Source organism: Apium graveolens, chromosome 4 (genome assembly GCF_009905375.1).
Source record: "Apium graveolens cultivar Ventura chromosome 4, ASM990537v1, whole genome shotgun sequence".
NCBI lineage: Eukaryota > Viridiplantae > Streptophyta > Magnoliopsida > Apiales > Apiaceae > Apium > Apium graveolens.
Window position 1 is genome coordinate 13,218,831 of NC_133650.1, and position 22,009 is coordinate 13,240,839.

General features: G+C 33.1%; 2 protein-coding genes across 2 annotated transcripts; one reads left to right on the forward strand and one right to left on the reverse strand.

The window, feature by feature from the left end:
- The first annotated feature begins 13,367 nt into the window (after positions 1-13,367).
- LOC141718352 (zinc finger CCCH domain-containing protein 30-like) lies at positions 13,368-14,934 on the forward strand. The gene is made up of 3 exons (XM_074520734.1): positions 13,368-13,457; positions 13,572-13,654; positions 13,746-14,934. The coding sequence occupies exons 1-3, from the start codon at positions 13,368-13,370 to the stop codon at positions 14,932-14,934; spliced, it is 1,362 nt and encodes a 453-aa protein (XP_074376835.1).
- Positions 14,935-17,112: 2,178 nt separating this feature from the next.
- LOC141718353 (putative mitochondrial protein AtMg00240) lies at positions 17,113-21,322 on the reverse strand. The gene is made up of 3 exons (XM_074520736.1): positions 21,004-21,322; positions 17,287-17,366; positions 17,113-17,205 (listed from the first exon to the last, which is right to left on the reverse strand). Exons 1-3 carry the CDS (start codon positions 21,320-21,322, stop codon positions 17,113-17,115), a joined length of 492 nt encoding a protein of 163 aa, XP_074376837.1.
- Between the last annotated feature and the right edge of the window lie 687 nt (positions 21,323-22,009).

The following is a 22,009-nucleotide window of genomic DNA, read 5'->3' on the forward strand; positions in this document are numbered from 1 at the left end:
ATGTGAACTCAAACTCTCAAGGAAACTCATAAGGGAAAAGGGGAAGATGGGTTTTGAAACAATAACAAAATATCCATTCCACATAAAGTAAAAATAAAAGTAGTTGAACCATATTTTCTCTCTATATTAGAACTTGAAACCAAACTCTTAGTGAAACAAATAGACATAGAAGTATATTTTGCTTTGAGTCGACCTTATTTGGTCTCACTTCCCTCGAAATTGTCCCACAAGAATGTATAATGTGTTTTTCTACATGGCCACACTCAATTAATATTTATTGAGCTAATTTACATTAGCTCATAAAACAAGTTCAAACTTTTTATCTATCTTTTATATTTCTTTCTTTGGGTGTCCTGAGATATTCGACCACCAACATACTATAATACAAATACTTATTATGAAATCTTTTTATTTACTGAATTCGACTACATAGTACTCATATGAAAGAAAATGGATACTTGCTTGCTTTCCTCTTTTAAGCACTTCTTCTTCTTGCACACAGATAGATATTAATTCGTTGAGGCTCCATTTCTCTTTTTATGTATTGTAAAGGCTTTTCAAGTAACTATATTGATTAGAGAAAGAATTTAAAAACGGTTCTTTAACACTCATCTTAAAACCCTTCAATTTTCTATAATTTCAATTCCTTTCATAATGTACTCTCCGATGCTTCCCAGGCCATTAAATTTCATCTTTGTAAGTGAAATCATGAGATTGATCACTTTGCTTTGTCCGAAACTTTTGTACTTTTCAGCAATAGAATTATAGTAGTCCCTTGCATATATAGTTCCCGAAATGCCTCCTTGTAAGGCATCTGTCTTACTTATTTTCATGCATATTAATGCCATCTTGATATGCTTATGCCACTGCTCATACTTATTTTTGGCATCTCTCGTTGCATTTGCATTTAACTTTGTAGGTGGGTCTTCTTTTAAACCATGATCGAAGTCCAAAATTCCAAGGTTCAATTCAATATCTTGTTTCCACTTCTTGAAATTCAATCCATTGAGTAGTTCCATTTTATTAGTACTCATGGGAAAACTCATGGTTGTAGAAAGTCTCATTCTTGGTTTAATCTTCAGTGAAACTTTACTTTATGTGTACATATTTATGTATGAGATTTATCTAGTTTCACTTAATACCATAATATATGAGATTTACCATAGATACATTTATATTTAAATAAATCTGTATATGTGTCCTAAAATAAGCTATATAAAATCTACTCTATCCATGTATGGATTACACATATCATTTTTAAGAGGTGGTATCATTTGTGATTTAGATATATATACGATTCGATATACTTATTTATGAAACTAGTTTGTGGATTGCACAAATCACAGCTTGAATAATAATTATTATTCCTTATTTTACATACATTCATATATATCTAAATGCTAAAATGACAACTATACGAAGAAGGATCAAGGAGAAGATGTAAGAGATTTAACAATCCTAATGATTGAAATCCAAGAAGACTTCAAGACTTCAAGTAGATTCAATATTCAGTCTATGCTTAAATTGTAGTATAACAACGGTGGTGTTAAGTAGGCACTTTAGCATAGATTTTCAAAAACTTGAAAAGCAAAACAAAAGTCTTCACAATCAGCAACAATTTTGATGACTAAACCCACAAAACATTACACACACTATTCTAAAAAAAATGAATCTATTCCAATCTTTCTAAATTTCTTTGCTAATTGGCTACTGTTGGGCGTGGTCCACTTATATGGGCTATGATTTTATTAAGCCCAACTAAATAAATGAAAAAAAACAAAAATACAGTAGAATGTTAGAGAGAGAGAATAAAAAGGAAATAAAAGGGGGGAGACAAAATGTTTTGTGGAGTAGCGTGAAGTGATTCAAGACAATCCCAGAGGTGGAAGTACCAGTAGCAACAAGGTTGTATGTGTGAATTCTCTCCTACAAATCGATGAGAATATCCAAACTTGGTTTGATGTATTATTAGTGAAATCCACATCTCTGTGAAAATTAATGTTTGTATGTACCTCTAGTATTAACTGGAGAGAAACTTGTGTATCCCATTATTTATAGTGGAAGTGTTTTAGTGTGGGTGGTTTACTGTCACCTCATGGTTTTTTCCTTTCACCTTGGAGGGTTTTCCACGTCAAAAATCTGGTTTATTTTTTTACTTCTTTGCTGCTGTTATTTTGATCTATATTGCTGCAATTTTCTGTTTATTGATCGGTGCATCATCCTATTTTACACATAAAGAGGAAGTCTAAAGTGTAGTTGCATATAGCTTAGCTTGTTGTTGATTAATTGTGGTCTCCGGTAACCTTAGAGCATTGATGTTAAAGTGTATCCAAAAAAGAGCCAGGTTGCTAGAAATAAGTGACATCAGAGCCAGATTGCTAGAAATAAGTTTCTTGTGTGTCAAAAATGGATGGGTCAGATGGAATGATTAGATTGAACTCAACAAATTACTCTATATGGAAGCGTATGATGGAAGACTTGCTTTATTGCAAAGATTTATATAAGCCAGTTACATTAGGTGATCAAAAACCTGATGATATTTCAAGTGAAGACTGGAAAGTTATGCACAGAAAAACTGTTGGATTTATAAGAAGATGGGTTGAATCTAGTGTATTCGAAAATGTTTGTGATGAAACTGAAGCTCATATTTTATGGAAAAAACTGGAGAGTACCTTTGAGAAGAAAATGGCAAGAAACAAAACTGCACTAATTAGAAGGCTTGTTAATTTGAAGTATAAAGATGGAAGCAGCATGGTAGAGCACACAAATCAGTTTCAGAGCATTGCCAACAAATTGGTCACCTTGGAATTAAAGCTTGATGATGAGGTTCAAGCTTCTTTACTTCTTAGCTCATTGCCTGACAGTTGGGAAACACTAGTGGTGACAATCAGCAACTCTGCACCAGATGGAAAACTAACCATGGATTTGGTTAAAGATAGCTTGTTAAATGAAGAGGCAAGAAGAAAAAAAGCAGGTGAATCTTTTTCAGGGGCACTTCTAACGCAGAAAGAGGAAAGACCTGGAAGGAGTTAACAAAGAAATTGGCGCAATCCAAGCAAAAGAGATCATTCCAGGGGAAGATCTAAATCTAGATCAAGAAAAAATGTTACTTGCTACCATTGCAACAAACCTGGACATATGATTAAAGAGTGCAGAATTTTAAAAAGAGAACAGAAAGGCAAGGAGAATGAGAATGATGCAAACACAATTTCTAATGATGGTGATGTACAGATTGTCCATGATGGCGTATTTGTCAATATTGCTTGTCAGGATACAGATTGGGTGATCGATTCCGGTGTCTCATACCATGTAACATCTCATGCTGAATTTTTTACAAGCTATACCAGTGGTGATTTTGGAATAGTGCGAATGGGAAATACAGGTGCATCCAAGATTGTCGGTATTGGCGATATTCACTTAGAAACCAACATTGAAAATAAGCTAGTGCTCAAATACGTCAAACATGTTCCAGATATTCGACTTAATTTGATCTCTACAGGTAAACTTGATGATGAAGGTTTTGAAAGTTATTATGGTGGAGGTAAATGAAGCTTACTAAAGGTTTGCTAATTGTTGCTAAGGGAAAGAAAATGAGCACTCTTTATTCGACACAAGCTACACTTTGCAAGGCTGATATAAATATAATTCAGAAAGATGCAAGTCTTGATCTTTGGCATGCAAGGCTCAGGTCATATCAGCGAAAAAGGGACTCCAAACATTGGTCAGAAAGAAATATTTACCTCAACTGCAAAGTATGTCTTCCCTTAAAACTTGTGATCATTGCATAGTTGGAAAAACATATAGAGTTGCATTCAATACTCATTCCTCTTTTATAAAGCCAGGTGTGATTGATTTGATACATACTGATGTTTGTAGTATGCAAAGTAAATCTCTTGGTAGTGCTCTTTACTTTGTAACATTTATTGACGATCATTCCCGGAAAGTTTGGGTGCTCAATTTAAAATCTAAAGATCAGGTACTTGATGTATTTACAAAATTTCATTCTTATGTTGAACGAGAAACAGGAAGAAAACTGAAGTGTGTCAGATCAGATAACGGAGGTGAGTACAGGGGTCCATTTGAAAAAATATTGTCAAAGACATGGCATCAGGCTTGAGAAAACAGTAGTAAAAACCCCCAGCAGAACGGGGTAGCGGAGAGAATGAATAGAACCATTGAAGAGCGAGTCCGATGTATGCTTTCACATGTTAAACTACCAAAGTCTTTTTGGGGGGAGGTTGTAAAAACTACTGTTGATTTAATCAATCTTTCTCCTTCAGTTCCGCTTAACGGTGATGTACCTGAAAGAGTATGGACAGGGAAATATATCTCATATAATCAGTTGAGAGTTTTTGGGTGCAAGGCATATGTTCATATTCCGAAAGATGAAAGATCGAAACTTGATGACAAGGCAAAATTATGTATTTTCGTGGGATATGGCCATGAAGAGTTCGGATATAGATTGTGGGATCCAATGGATAAGAAAATTGTCAGAAGCAGGGATGTTGTATTTCTTGAAGATCAGTTTGGTGAAGTTAAGAAAATTGATAAATCAAGATCCTTTATTAGCTCATATGTTGATTTGACACCAATTCCTCCTCCTCCTACAGTCCATAACAATCAAACGGAAGATAATGATCACATGGAAAATGGTCAAGAAGACCATCAAGATGATGGTGGCAGGTTTGAATTTGATCAGACAAATGAGGATGACGAGCAAGCTGAAAATGAAGATCCAGAAATGCAGTGGACAGAAACAGAGATTCCATTGAGGAGATCTACAAGAACAAGACAACCCTCTACACGATACACTCCAACAGAGTATGTGATGTTAACTGAAGGGGGAGAACCAGAATCTTACTATGAGGCTGTTTCATATGAGAAAAAGGAAGAATGGTCGAAAGCTATGGAAGAAGAAATTAGATCCTTGCAGCAAAATCACACTTATGATTTAGTCAAGCTACCTAAGGGTAAGAGAACATTAAAAAATAAATGGGTATACAGGTTGAAGACCGATGAAAACAGTGGGCAAACAAGATACAAAGCGAGACTTGTTGTGAAAGGATTCAGTCAGAAAAAAGGAGTTGATTTTGAAGAAATTTTCTCACCTGTTGTAAAGATGTCATCCATTAGAGTTGTGTTGGGTTTAGCAGCAAAACTGAACCTTAAAGTTGAACAACTTGACGTGAAGACCGCCTTTCTCCATGGAAACTTAGAAGAGGAGATATATATGGAACAACCCGAAGGATTTAAAGTTCTAGGAAAAGAATATTGTGTTTGCAAGCTGAGAAAGAGCTTGTACGGTCTTAAACAAGCCTCTCGACAATGGTACAAAAAGTTTTATTCCTTTATGAAAACTCATGGATATCGTAAGACAAGCTCTGATCATTTTGTATTTGAGAAAAGATTTTCAGAAGATGATTCCATTATTCTCCTCTTATATGTGGATGATATGTTAATCGTTGGCCAGGATGCGAGTAAGATTGAGAAATTAAAGAAAGATCTTAGTAATACATTTTCTATGAAGGATTTAGGGCCAGCAAAACAAATACTCGGTACGCAGATCATACGTGACAGGAAGAACAAAAAAACTTTTGCTATCTCAGGAGAGATATATTAATAAAGTTTTAGAGCGGTTTAACATGATTAATGCAAAGCCAGTTTTATATCCGCTTGCAAGTCATTTTAAGTTGAGTAATGAACAGTGCCCTTCAAGCGAAAAAGAAAAACAAGAGATGAAGAAAATTCTGTATGGCTCCGCGATAGGCAGCCTCATGTATGCCATGGTTTGTACCAGGCCTAATTTAGCTCATTCTGTCGGAGTTGTTAGCAGATTTCTTTCGAATCGTGGAAGAGAACATTGGGCTGCTGTGAAGTGGATATTTAGGTATCTCAAAGGTACCTCGAAATTATGTCTCTGCTATGGAAATGGTGAATGTGTGCTTGATGGTTTTACTGATGCGGATATGGCCGGTGACTTTGATTCTAGAAAGTCTACCTCAGGTTACCTAATTACTTATGCAGGGGAGCAGTGTCATGGCAATCCAGATTGTAAAGGTGTGTTGCATTGTCTACAACCGAAGCCGAGTACATTGCCATTACAGAAGCTTGCAAGTAGGTCTTGTGGATGAAGAAATTTTTAAAGGATACTGATCAGAAGCAAAATAATTTTGTCGTCTACTTTGACAGCCAAAATTCCATACATCTCAGTAATAACTCTTCATTTCACTGTCGCACTAAACATATTGATGTCAGATACTATTGGATTCGAGACGTGTTAGAAATGAAGTTGTTGCATATCCGGAAGATTCATACAAACAATAATGGATCAGACATGATGACGAAGGCGCTCGCAAGAGAAAAGCTTGCTATGTGCAGAAAAATTGCAGGCATGAGCGAGGCATATCCCACATAAAGTGGAGGGGGAGATTTGTTGGGCCTGGTCCACTTATGTGGGCTATGATTTTATTAAGCCCAACTAAATAAATGAAAAAAAAACAAAAACACAGTAGAATGTTAGAGAGAGAGAAAAAAAAGGAAATAAAAGGGGGGAGACAAAACGTTTTGTGGAGTAGCGTGAAGTGATTCAAGACAATCCCAGAGGTGGAAGTACCGGCAGCAACAAGGTTGTATCTGTGAATTCTCTCCTACAAATCGGTGAGAATATCCAAACTTGGTTTGATGTATTATTAGTGAAATCCACATCTCTGTGAAGATTAATGTTTGTATGTACGTCTAGTATTAACTAGAGAGAAACTTGTGTATCCCATTATTTATAGTGGAATTGTTTTAGTGTGGGTGGTTTACTGTCACCTCGTGGTTTTTTCCCAGGGTTTTCCACGTCAAAAATATGGTTTGTTTTTTACTTCATTGCTGCTGTTATTTTGATCTATATTGCTTCAATTTTCTGTCCGTATATTGATCGGTGCATCATCCTATTTTACACATAAAGAGGAAGTCTAAAGTGTAGTTGCATATAGCTTAACTTGTTGTTCATTAATTGTGGTCTCCGGTAACCTTAGAGCATTGCTCTTAAAGTCTAGTGTATCCAAAAAAGAGTTTATTACACTCTTTTACTCCCAACAGCTACTAAGAAAGAAACCCTTTTATGAAAAAAAGCTATAAATACTAATAGTCCAAACAAAATAACTCTCTAAAATTACACAAAGAGCAACATTGAGTACCCAAGTGCTCAAGTATTTGTCCAACCTTTGTGTGCTTACCAAAATCACAAAAAAATATGAGATGAATTGTGTTTTTACAAAATATATTAACTTCAATCACAACGTCACAACTACGGACTCATTGTTTGCTAAATAATTACATTCGCCAAAATACCAACTCATTGACCTACAACTAAGCTAGATACAACTCCTGAATATTAAATTTCTTTGTGCAACTAAATATTTACCAAAATAAATAGAATATCTAGGGCAGAAATCGCTTAGCTATTCCTACGTAACCACGAGCATCATATTATTCTTACTTCACAAATTCAACCTTGACGGTAATAATTTCAACTTCAACTGCTACTACTTCCCAGCTATTTATGTATGTTTAAATAATTACAACACTTAACATCCTAACATATCGCCCCTCAGCATAGCACGGACAAACAAATACTAGCTCTTAAATAATACAAAACACAGTACACCCCTGACACAAACAACTGATGACTACAGAAAACAGTTGAATGATCTGACTTAAATTGGATTTCTGGTTCTATTTTCAACAAAAATGGTACAAACAATTGAAAGACTTGTAGTAGTTGCAAGATTGTTGCGCTAAAGATTTGCTGATATATGAAGATCATAAGTTTAACTACAAGGGACGAGGAGTACATGTCATTGCAGTTTGCAGGCCTTTAAACATTATGAACATGCAACTTCCAGAACACATCAGTGGTGTTGTCATCCTTGCTTCATTATATTGAGGAATTTGGATGGTGATAACGACCAGCTAATAGAATACAGAAAAATCACTGCTGCAGAAATGCACTGAAGAGGACTCACTCCTGCTGTTCTGTGCCTCTGCAAATGTGAATATAAAGTATCCACTATTGAGGTATCTCTCCTTCCTCTAGCTCCTCCTCTACTGGCAAAACTTTGCTTGAACCGAGAAGATCATTTGTTTCCACTAGTCCCAGTTCCTCCATGAACATTCCATCAAGATTAGAAAAATCATCAAAACTTTAGTCTGATATGATCCGAAATTGAACCTAATAACCCTTGCACAAGTTCAGGGTCTAGCTTTTCAATTATTTCTGCCACAGTAGAATTGACAGTGAAATCCAACTGCTCATCTAAAGCTTTGTCAAAGAATATATCATTCTTTGTCCCTTCTTGTTCACTTGCTGTTGCACATGAAGAGCTGTCTAGCGTGTCTGCTGGTTTTTCTTCCTTAATTACCTCCTCCCTCAAGAGAACTCCTTTTGGACTCGGTTCTCCATTCTTTATGAACTCCTTATGGTCGAGGTTATGACGAATTTCAACTTTTGTAACTTCAAAATCATAATGGTGCGAAGGTAGGAATATATAAATTACAGGGTACTCAATAATACTTAAATTGGCCAACTGCTCACATATTGGTGCCTCTATATCTAGCTGGACGAAAAGGTGACTTAGAATGCTGCATTTAAAGAACAATACAAAACAGGTACAATAAAACAAGTTCAAACTTTTTATCTATCTTTTATATTTCTTTCTTTGGGAGTGGTGAGATATTCGACCACCAACATACTATAATACAAATACTTATTATGAAATCTTTTTATTTATTGAATTCGACTACATAGTTCTCATATAATAGCACTTAACTACTTTATATTATTTTACTCAACTAAAATCTTTATTACTTTCATTCCATCTAATATATTTTAAGTCGGGGTGTTAAAGATAGATGCTTTTAATATTAAAATTCAATAAGATTAAACATCATATTTTTTACTAAAAGTATATGCTTACAATTTTCTAAACATAAGTTTTTGTTGATATTTTATATTTGTATTATTACATATATGAATGATGGAAATGTGTGTTGTAGTTTATACTTTAACAAACTATAAAATTTCAAAATTATGATAAAGCTAAATTTTCACTAAACTTTTTTATAATTTGATACTACACGATGAAAAATATCCAATTTAATTTATTCTGAATAAAAAATCATTTAAATCAAGAGAAGAGGACTTTGGCGGAGGGAGCAATGAGAAGAATAAAAAATCAGATCAAACGCGGGAAGCACAATTTGGAAAATTTGAAAACAGAAGAAACAAATACCCTGCAAGATACCAAAAAGTAACGGTTGGTAATAGCTGTACACCACGCCCAGTTCACTCTGTAGGCGTATATAACCAATGCTAACCAACTGCTAGGGTTTTACGGGCGCCTCTCTCCCTTTCCTCAAAAACTCTCTTATCTTTTGCAGGCTAAATTGACTCTAGTAAAATTCTCATTTCTTTAAGCTTCCAATCGTCGCCAAAGGACTGTAGAGGTGTTGAAACTGACGAGGTATGCTATCTTCTCTTTGATCACAGTCTTTACATTCTGATGAATTTGAATATGTGATATATATATTCTGTTGTAGTAAACTGAATTTGAATGGATGCTTTAGAATTCATAAAGAAATCAACAGATGCTCAAGTTTTCTTTAACCTCTAATCAGTTTGAAGGTGTTTTCATCTAAGGCAAACCACCAAAATGATTTCTTGCTTGTGGTTTGAGGTTATTAATTGGTACTATTCATTGGAAAAAATTCAATTGAATTAATTAGTTGAATCCTAAGATTATAAGTTTTTTCTCGGATGTATTGGATGTAGGTAGGTATTAATAATTCTTGGTTTTACACATGATTTGTCTCTATAATTGGCTAACTACAATTTGTGCGAGTCTTAAATTGTTGTTAAGAAAATTAACAAAAACCAACTCCACACGTTGGCCTTCATTTTGAAAAACAATTTGAGACATATTTGTGCTCTAGCATTTTAGTATAGGTTGAAAGAAAAGATCTCACTCAAACTCACGCAAAATATTTAGGATAAGAGATATTTTATATAAATTATAATACTTGAAAATGACTTCATTACAAATGATTAGGTACAAGCCTTTATATAGGACTCCATCAAAAAATCTTGACACTTGCTTAATTGCTAGAGTTCAAAAGACTCTTACTTAAATACTACACATCAAGCCTTAGATATTGATGAATGGATGCCTTAATTAGTTATCGAAAGAACCTTAGTTGTCGAATGAACCTGATCGGGTAACCCATACATCGATTAAATGACAAGTTTGTGGAGAGGTCATCCCTAAAATTAACGTGCAAATGCTACAAAGAAAGTCCGTTTACGATATATGTTGGGAAAAAAGAAAAGATAAATCTGTGGAGGGGCATAGTAATCCAAAACAAGGTTTTCTGAAAAATATTTATTATATAAACTTATATATTTAGTATTGATATCAATTGAAGATATGTAAAAGAAATAGGATTCCAACTAATTATAGTATTTATAACACCCACATCACATATCGAAGAGATTGGATTAGTGTCATCGGTATCATATCGAATATTATATTTTTTCTGTATATGCGTACATGTTACTTATCATATGCAACCCATCAAAAATTATACATCTAAAACCTTAAACATACCGAAAATAATGAAAGTTGTACATAACGAAAGGATGTTTCCCAAAGTCTATGACTTACAGTGAGTTTATAAGAAATTTTACAAGATAGATGATTTGTATGTGAGGAAAGCCTATAAATTTAAATAATAAAGATGATGAAGAAAGATAGATTATGATCTCGAGAGAGATCTGTGCGACCCCGAAGGATTAGGAGAGAAAGAAGAGAATATAACGCATATATAGAGTTACGAAACCTTAATTATAATTCTACTAGTTATCCTTATTCAAATATAATCTATAATTAGGCTCATTGTTCAACCATAATTTCAGTTCTTAATCTTTATCAAATTTTATTCTTTTTTTCAAAAAAATTCATATAATTAACAATTTAAAAATTACGAAATATTATAAATTTAATTGTTATGTCATAATTTGAATATTGTGATATAATAGTTTTTATGTTGGGAATATGATATACTTGTTTTATTTCTCTAGCGTGACAAATTTTAGGAATCTAATTTTCCAATTTTAGTGCATTACATACCAATCAATTATTATTATACCATGTCTCTAATTCTAAAACCTAACAACACCATCAAAAACTTAATTTAACCACCGTTCATCAATCACTCATTGAAATTAGTAAGAAAATTAGAAGTGAAAGAGAGAAGACTCGAAATAAACAAGAGAAACTAACTTGTTCGTTGTTATAAACAATTGTCCAATTTTACTAGTTAAACACACTCAGACAATCTTTGACAAGATTCAAAATATTTACATCAAGTGAGAACTTTAAACCAACATGTGTACGATCAAACCACGCACTTTTCGAGACACCACTATTTATGCCCCTCGATGGTGGCATGTTTGTTTCAATAAAAGATATTTAAGAAACCTTTACATATTACTATTCTTTTAATGTAGTTTAGTACCCCAAACCTTTTCCAAAATATTGAAATTACTTTCACTTATACATTACAATTTAGTCCCAAAAGTTTTACAAGTTTTATGTAAACCCCTGAACTTTACAAATTTATTGTTAAGCCTTTAACTCTATATTGAATTAGAAATGAAATATCACATTCAATGGTAAGATATAAAATTTTACCCTTATTTATTACTAAAAATATATAATTTTATAGTGTAGTTGTGCACAGCCATTATCTTTCATATTTAGTGTAGTGTAGATGTGCATGGTCATTATCTTTCATATTTGCACTCTGAGTATTCTCTTTATCATATTCCCACCATTTTACTTTTAGATCAATATTTTTTGTCATATGGAAAGAATTTGCTTCATATGGAGGTCCTTAACTATCCTCATATTTAATTTGGTTACACTTTTAGATTATTACTTTTTCACATATGGTAATAATATCCTAGACACCTACTGACATGAAGAATTATTTCTTTGCAAGAAGAGAGAGATATGCCGATCTTTGGCTTTGGCTTTGTACTGATATTTAATAAATTTCACCTCATACGATACACCACTTCCATCAATATTTACATAATTTCACTTAAATTATATATAATTTGAATAAAATTCTAATATATATTATTGGATACTAAAATTTATAAACATGTAATTTGAATTTGAATGTGTATACTTCCCAATTAAGATCAAATAGCATGAAATAGTATATGATTGAGAGGAATTGAACCATTATATTAACCTCTTTTGTAACTTTATAATAATAATAAAAAAATGCTAATAGTTCTCCAGGTTACGTCACCTCGAATACCTCTGGTTCTTTGATGTTTTTTTGAATAAGTAGTAATGTTTGACAATTTAAGCTCGTCTGATTACATCACCTGGAATACCTTTGGTTCTTTGATGTTTTTAACTATTGTGATAATTATAGTATTACTTTGCTGATTATATATAAACTTATTAGCTATACTTGTTTTTGTTTTTTTCTTTCTAAGCAAAAGGCCAATGAGGTATATACTTCTTACTATGGACATAGGTTGAAAACAACATTTAAGGTTTTAGACGAGATGGTTACTTATTCAAATAAAATTGGTTATATGCTGCAATTGTGTGTCAAGTGTTCATAATCTGTACAAGTACATGTAGAATCCTCGAAAATAAAAAAAAATATGTGCAATTAAGTATGAATTGTGAGACTTGATAAAAACCTATGATGGTGAGATGGTTACTCAATTAGATAATGTTTTCTACATGTTACAACTTTCTGTCACGTGTTCATAATCTTTCTCTTTTTTTCGGTGAGAAGCCTGTCTTATATTATAGCATGTTGCATTTATAGACTTTTTTTGTGCAAATTAGAAATATGCAATGATGTGCACAAGTGTGTTCTTGTATATCTTTGTTATCTATATAGCAAAATGTTGTCAAACGTTATACTTTATAGTTTATAAAATTCTTATATTCCGCCGACTATTTAAGGGTAAAGGGCTTGATGTTTAGAAGTTGAGGACGAAGTTGTTTTTCTTGTTCGTGTTGTCGGACTTAAACTTGCACGTCTTAACATTGTCGATTTCAAAGCTATCACTAAATGTCTGTAGGCTGGACGTTTTCCTTTGAAGAGGTCCTCCGTATTCTCTAGACTGAAAAATTATGAAAGACATTTGAAGAAATAATAATTAAATCCTATTATTTTCCATCCTAAAACTGGCAGGTTATTTCTTGTCTAGTTCGTGTATCCATAAGGGGGTGTGGAAGCAAACATAAGTGTTCAGTTATCCTCATCATAGTTATTTTTCATCGATCTCAATGAACAAATTGAAAGGAACACTTTGCGAGAGCCCAGAGCCCGGAAGACATGGTCATATTCCACAAATAGAATGGATGTGTCCTCCAAAGGTATGAGTTGAAACATTGATATTACATACATTTTGATATCTTTTTAGTTTAAGATGCTATGAACTTTTCTTTTATAAGTTGATGTTGACTATTACACACGGATTTTAATAACAGTTAACTTTGGATATTAACTGGGGTGTGGCTGCTGGGCAAGAGAGCATAGAGGCTACCCGGAGACGTGTACCAACTGATCCTAGGTAAAGTTTATCTTGTTCCCCGAGTCTACTTTTTAACTTTATTTCAATTTAGCACCTCTGATTACTTTTTTACTTTTGGTTTCAATGTCAGGCTTCATAGGGAGCCTACTGACCTTGTTGACAGCACAATCCCAATAATCCCGATAATGCCCATGGAGGAGGAAGGCAACCTGCTCAGCAACAGTTCACCATTCCTGACTAGTTCATCCATGAATGGTGAAACAATGGCCCTCGCTATTGATGCCGTAAATGCTTTAAATGGCGTCGCATTGGGGCAAGGTGAACCTGCAGTTGGTTTGGGCATGTTCATGCAATGGCTCAACACAGATACTGTTCGTAAGTTTTTCAGCGGGCAAAGTTTCACTGGAATCGAGGCAACAAAATCAGTTCCAAGCGAAACACCTGACCAGTTTTACCGTGTCCGAGAAAATACTGGAGTGGTCATCCCGAAACCCATTGCTTGGACATCTTCGGTACCTGCTCAGGATGTTCTTGACCTGGACTTGCTAGCCCATCTCCTACAGAACCCAGGAGACGTCGACAAGCTGATAAAAATATGTGATTCGACAGCTAAAGGAAGGTCATGTGCCAGTGCCATTGCAACCATTCCTGAATCGTTACTTACCTTTCCAAGGGAAAATACAACTCCTGGACATAATTCACATTGTATTAGTGGTGAATCCTCTGCCCCTCCAATAACCGTTTCTTCAATGGTCACATCAAGCAGCAATAAGAGCCTAATTAACAATGACATACCATCACTAGAAGCAACAATGGCCCCAATGTCACCTCTGTATTCCTCACCAAGTACCAACTGGGAATCGGATATGGAGATTGAGAGTCCAATCAGTGAAAATGGAACTGTCGCTGGTATGAGAATGGAACCTCCAATATCACCAGTGGCTACATTTTCTTTGCCACAAACGGCAAGCCTACAGCCACCACTAAATGGGCTGCCATCCCTTCTGCATAGGAATTCACCTCTACTCCAGATGCACCCGTACCCTGTCTCAGGACAAACTGCTCTAACAGCAATGGGTCTGAATCCTTTAGTGAATGATTTGGTTACATTGCTAATGGTCAACCAGCGGGCTGCTGCTAATATGATAGCCGCCTTTAGTCACTCAACCCCTCCCATGAACTGCTCTTCGTTGGGTGCAAACACTCAAATAGTTGGGCAAAGATCATCTACGGTGAATCGGCATCAGAAGCCGTGCACGTACTTCAACACTCCCAGGGGATGTCGGAATGGCGCCAATTGCCGATATCTGCACAGATAGTCCGATCATACATCACGGTCTTGAGTGGAGGCACTTTCCCGTGTAAAAAGAATGAAGCTAGGTTGGGACAGTACTGGATCATTGTACAAAAGAAGGTGGCTGTAACAGAGAAGTCTCCGAAGAAGAAGTGTGCTGTTGGCTTTACTTTTTTTAATTAGATTTTTCATTTGACTAGACAACTGGAGATGCTTCTGTTTTAAAAACTTTAGCTTATAAGATTCAACTCTGAAACCGTACTTTGAGCATATGCAAGTCCATGGAGAGTTTAGTTTACCAAAGCTAGTTGTGTGTGACATTTGCAGGTACAATGGTCATTTGACCATCTGGGCTAATAGATGTTTGTAAGAGCTAATGATGTTACACTCATGTGTTGGCTTTAAAGCAAAATATTTGTTTATTATTTATGTTGATATGAACGTAGAAAATGTATCTCGAGTTACGAAAATAGAAACTAATATGCTTTTTCGACTGTAAATCATTCTTCATATGCAGGTTATCTATTCATTTTCTCCACCCATGCAATTGTAACGGTCTCAATAAATTTTGCAATTAATATAAATAATAATTAAATCATCTCCCATATTTACATTTATTTTTATTTTGCTTTTAACATGCAAGTCAAACTAAATCTCCCAGTTGATGTCGTTTTAAAAAATGCACATGACCACTATTCGTTAAAACCGAAATAAAAATAATTTTCTCTTAACTACAACTTTCATAGTGTGTATGTTTTTGGTATACATTAGAAGAACAATCCATATATACTGACTCGTATATTTTCGAGTGCAATCAAACTAACATAGTCCATTCAGTGTCGGCCAAAAACTTCTAGTAGCCATTACTTTTAATAAACCACGTATATTTGATAAAACAATACTCACCATGTCATGAATTGAACATTTCAAAATTCCTTCCACCAAAATTAAATTGATTTCCCAAAATTGAATTTGGATTATCAATATCACAGTCGATACTTACAGAGAAATATGGTTTATTCTCAATATTCAGGTTGGTTCATTATTTTGACCGGATTAAATTAAACACATATCTCAAATAAATCATCCATATCTCAATTTCAATTTGTTCACCCTATTTTGTGTGTCACAAAATTTCTAATATGATATCGTCATTTCCAAATAATCATATTCAGTACGTATGATACATTAACATCCTTTATCTCAACCATAAATCTCGGTTCCCTCACAATTAAGTGATTTGATATTTTCATCGTATATTTCAACAATGATTCTATATCATCTCGAAATAATAAATTTCTGGCTTCATATAAAAATTGACCACTAAATTTTGATTACATCTCTTCATTTACCATTTTAAATCTATCGACAAGGGTTAAAGTTATAACCAAAATACGTAAACAATTTCGGAATTGCATTAAAACAGTTCATTTTTTGTTTTACAACAAGGAGGGTCACACCAGAGTTAATCCACCCCACCATCCATGTATATCATTGGTCATATTACCAATTTTGTATTTAATTACAATAATAAAAATATATTTCATTTTCTCTATATTCTGAGCATTTCTAGGAATTTCCTCTAATATCATTTATTTTCGATAATTCTAGATTTATGAGCAAATAAATCCATTTTCAAGAAAATCTCGAACAAACAAATAGACTAATTAAAAAATTTCAACCGAATGACAAAACTAATATAGGTCGAATGATTAAAATATCAATTATAAATAACATACACATATAATTCGATGCACACAATCAATAAACAATAACGAGGTCGCTAAATATTTTAATTTCGACAAAATTCAAGACAACGCTACCAATAACCAGTCGCTCCATATCATCTAAAAATTCAAACATATTTATTAAATCCAAATTTTATATTGAGAGACTGATTTACAAATAAATTTATAACATGAGTGATAGAACTTCAATAACTACAAGTGGACATCGAACAACAACACGATATTAGTATGAACACAAAACGAAAATGACTAAAATGATAATAACAATAATAATAGTATAAGCTTATGTCCACGCGAAATGATGCAAGCAACACAAATACATGTACCCAAAAATTGAAGTTTAAAGAAATTACAAATGATAGCACACTCAATAATAATTAGTATGTGATGCTGGTGAGAAATGTACCCATTGCTAGTCATGGATTCTTGTACGTGATAAGGTGGTCTTTTTTGATTTAAAAGTTCCAAGTAGGTTCACCTTTAGCGATCTGGAAAACATCTCCATGAGACCATCGATATGTGATTGAACTGAACTCACGTGCAATGTCCTACACAATAAATAGTTTTGTTAAATTTATTCAAAGTGTTAAACAATCTATCAATTTTGTTAAAATTTCAAAAACAATTACAATCCCATAACAATAATCTTCCAAATGCGATGGTAAAATTTTGACCTTAAATTGACCAACCGACAATTCGCTCGTAGAACCTACAAAATTTTATCAAATATTTATTTATAGTCAACATAGGTTTATAGCATTTTAATTAAAAGGGGAGAATAATTGAGAGTATATAGTTATTTTATCCGTAGCATATGATATCTCCACCGCATCAATGCCAACAAAAATTCAATCAAATGTTCCATCTCAATGATAAGCAGTGTGCCATCTCCTTATAATGCCAAAACAATAATCTTCCAAATGCGAAGATAAAATTTTGATGTTAAATTGACCAACTGAAAATTCGCTCGTAGAACCTATAAAATTTCATCAAATATTTATTTGTAGTCAACATAGGTTTATAGCATTTTAATTAAAAGGTGGGAGGTATAATTGAGAGTGTATAGTTATTTTGCCTGTAATATGATATCTCCACCGCATCAATGCCAAAAAGAATACCATTAAATGTCCCATCTCAATGATAAGTAAGCACCGCACCATCTTCTTCCTCCTCAAAAAATTCTCAAGTAGAAATACGATACACACGAGAATCGGGTCCAAAGAAGGTTTGACCATGTGGTAAAGAAATGGTAATCTCCCCAGGTGGTAGAACATGGTCAAACCTTTTCAAAAATAGGAGTAGATGGATTTGAAAACATAACCAATTTTTATTTAAAACATATATATAAGCACCCACAATGCATTAAGAGTGTTTTTGGGCATCCATCTCTATAAAATAAAGAATTTAAATATTAGATATTGTTAGTCCCAAACATGTGAATGTTGATTCAGATAACGTGCTTAGCAATAAAATGGCCATGTTTATTATGATTAAAATCTAAAATGGACACATAATTGGTTCACTTAATTACAAAATTTTCACCCATTTTAGAAAATGATTGGCAATTAATTTGTAATTAATCGTACGAATTTTTGTATTGACACAACCAGAGAAAAATTAAACAAACACTAAAAAATTCAAACTTTACGGAATAATATCAAAATTAATAATGATATAATATGAGAAATTTTGCTACAAACGCGAGTTTAGAACAATTAAATTGTAACAGCCCGCTCTTCTGGACTATTATCTCTAAATTGAAACTCAAATAAAATACAATTTACTAATGCAAAATCTATTACAAAGGAGACTATTAAAAAGCGTAGCTAAAAACGGGAGTCCAAAAGTGAGTGTACTTCAATCCTAAGATCCTCGAAGACCAATGCTATCCAACTCGAATCTTAGACGAAACTTGAAATTATAAGTAATGAGTTATACAGCCTAACAAGAAACCAATCGATCCAAATAGTAGGCTAAGTAACACATAAACATATAACAAAATACGATAATTTATACGATATGATATTTGAAATAAAAATTTTCGATACATATTCTTATTCTTATTCGATATACATAATACACATACCACATAAATAACAATAATTCAAAACCCATAATCCATGCCATGACCACCACAAACCGGTGATAACGGTCCTAAATTTTCAGAAAACTGTCACTACAAACCCGTGACTACGGTCCTAAGTTCTTATTCGATATTTTTACAAACCATGGCATAAATCACAGATCCAAAGATATCTCCTAGACACCACATATACATCTCGATACATATTCTATAACATATAATACTTTCAAATATATCATCACTTAGTCAATGTTTTGATAATCGAATATACAGACATAGCACATAATCTTGAAAATACTAGCATGATCAATCAAAAACTTATCTCAAAACCGGACCAGATCTGAATTTACTCTTTTTCACCCTCTAAATGTTTTCTTGAAAAAATGAAACTCGGAAGTTGTAAAGAACGAAAAGACCTTTCCGAAAAGTCAAAGATCAATGATTCAGACTTAAGATGATTTTTTTATGAATTTTACAAGACTGCTGATTTTTGAGAGGGAAAAAAACCCTACGGATTTTAATTGATAAAACCGAGGAATACGAATAGGGTGTAATTATAACGATACAAAACCTTATATCTTAACCTACATATTATCCATATTAGAATCTGATCCAAATTTTAGGCCAATTAGTCTAACCCGATTTTAAATCCTAGTCCTTATCTAATTTTAATCATTTTTTACTAATATCTTATTATAATTATTATTCTAAAAATTAAGGGATATTACATAAACAATTAGCAGTGATGGTCCAAAAAAATCCTAAAGTTCGAATAACTTGAAATTGGATCTCCCTAGTTACGTGGTCAAAAAAAATAAAATAACAGTCCAAATGAATAGCAAGTAATGGAATTCACAAATTTATGTTCAAAACAAAATTGAGACAGAGTTTTAGTAGTAATGAAGAAACTAAAAAAATTGTCCTTCTCGAGTTCAACAATGGCTTTGTAAGTATGTGTGTATAATCTCTGGAAATTTACAATGAAAGAGAAGATGACACAAAAAAATGTTAAGTCTTTCAATGCTAATGGACAATAAAATCTACTAATCAACAATTAAAAAAAATAAAAGAAGAAAATGCTACTAATCGACAGTTTTTTAAAAAAACTTGCCAATTTTTACAAATTAAAATCTCATTTTTGTTGCTAATCGATAATATAAAATAAAAAAAAATGTAGATTAATGGAAAAAAACTTGTGGATTTTCAGAAAATTAACTTGTCGATTTTCATAAAATGACATATCGATTTTCAGAAAATTAACTTGTCGGTTTTCATAAAATGACTTGTCAATTTTCAGAAAATAGACTTCTCAATTTTCAAAAGATTAACATGTCGATTTTCAGAAAATGACTTGTCGATTTTCAGAAAATTGACTTGTCGATTTTCAAAGTTTAACTTATCAGTTTGCAGAAAATAACTTATCGATTTTCAGAAAATTAACTTGTCAATTTCTACAATATCTAACTAATCAAATTTCACACATACATACAAAAAGTGAAGATTTTAATTCAAGTGAATAATATAAAATACCAAATTATTTTTCAATTCAAATAATTTAATCAACACACAAATTTTATCATAAAATTATAGCACTTGTCATTTAATTAATAATATGATAATCTTTGTAACTTAAATTGTGCTTTTATTTAATTTACTCATAATTTAATTATTTATAATTAAATCAATTTCAATTAAATTGATGATATTTATTTGCTTAAATATTTATCAATTAGATACAAGCAGACAAATATTTGATACACAAGAACTGAATACTGGTAAATTACATGTCTTAAAAATATTGACATTAATTCAAAAGTGAATTTATTTGAAACAAGTTGCAGTTCTTGACTTCTAATTTGATCAATTAGAAAGATTTGACATCCCCAAGTTCACTAACCAACTAAGAGAAAGTGAAATCATCAAGCAGTTTTGTGAAAATTTCTGCAATTTGGTCATCTATGGGTACAAAATGTAATTTCACAGTACCATTTATGACATGCCTATGATAAAATGATACCTAATATCAATGTGCTTAATTCTCGAGTGGTGAACCGGGTTATTAGAGATTGTTATGGCACTTGTGGTTTCGCAGAATATTGGAATCATTGCATCAGCTGCCCATAATCACGGTGTTGGTTCCTTATCCACAAAATTTGAGCACAACAGCTTGCAGCTGCTATATATTCAACTTCAGCATTTGATGGTGATACCGAATGCTACTTCTTTCAATTTCATTAAACCAATCTTCTTACAAGAAACTAACAGTTTCCTGAAGTACTTTTCTGATCAATCTTACGACCTACAAAATCTGAATCTGTATAGCAAACTAGTTCAAAACATGTGCCTTTGGGGTACCAAATACCAATATTTGGAGTTCCTTTAAGATACTTAAAAATCCATTTTACAGCTATAAGATGAGACTCTTTAGGGTCAGCTTGAAACCTAGCATATAAGCAGGTTGCAAACATAATATTTGGTCTACTTGCATTAAGATATAGTAATGAACCGATAATACCTATATAGCTTGTGATGTCAATCTTCTTACCAGTTTTGTCCTCATCAAGCTCAGTGGTTGATGCCATTGGAGTCTTTGCTGAAGTTGAATCTTTCAAATTATACTTCTTGTGAAGTTCTCTAATGTACTTGGATTGACAAATGAATATTACATCTTTTCTTTGACTCACTTATAATCTAAGAAAGTAGTTCAACTCTCCCATCATGCTCATTTCATACATTCTCTATATTAGCTCCAAAAATATCTTTCAAAGATCATCATTAGTAGAACCAAATATAATATCGTCAATATATACTTGCACTAATATCCTATTAATTTTATGCATTTTATGAAATAGAGTTTTATCTATAACACCGCTAGTAAAACCATTTTCAAGCAGAAATTTTGAGAAAGTGTCATACCATATCCTTGGTGCTTGCGTGAGACCATAGAGAGTCATGAATAAAAAGTATACAAAATCCACCAAATTTGGATCTTCAAAGCCTGGAGGTTCTTCCACATACTTTTCTTCTTCTAGCTCCTCATTTAGGAATCTACTCTTCACATCCATCTGATAAACCTTTAAGTGTGAATGTGTTTGGAATGCCAAAAAACATCCTGACCGCCTAAAGCCTAGCTACTGGAGTATAGATTTCATCATAATCTACACCCTTTTCTTGAGAGTAACCTTTACCTACTAGTCTGACCTTGTTTCTTGCTACAATAACCTCTTCATCCAATTTAGTACTGAATACCCACTTAGTGCCAATCACCA

Bases quoted from the DNA above. Each gene is read 5' to 3' on its own strand.
- LOC141718352 (XM_074520734.1), top strand. From the start codon at position 13,368: ATGAACAAATTGAAAGGAACACTTTGCGAGAGCCCAGAGCCCGGAAGA. The intron at 13,458-13,571 runs GTATGAGTTGAA...TTTTAATAACAG, and splicing joins AATGGATGTGTCCTCCAAAG to TTAACTTTGGATATTAACTG. The intron at 13,655-13,745 runs GTAAAGTTTATC...TTTCAATGTCAG, and splicing joins CGTGTACCAACTGATCCTAG to GCTTCATAGGGAGCCTACTG.
- LOC141718353 (XM_074520736.1), bottom strand. From the start codon at position 21,322: ATGGCATCAACCACTGAGCTTGATGAGGACAAAACTGGTAAGAAGATT. The intron at 17,367-21,003 runs GTTAGTTTCTTG...AAAATTTTGTAG, and splicing joins GAAAAGTACTTCAGGAAACT to GTTCTACGAGCGAATTGTCG. The intron at 17,206-17,286 runs GTAATTGTTTTT...TTTATTGTGTAG, and splicing joins AAGATTATTGTTATGGGATT to GACATTGCACGTGAGTTCAG.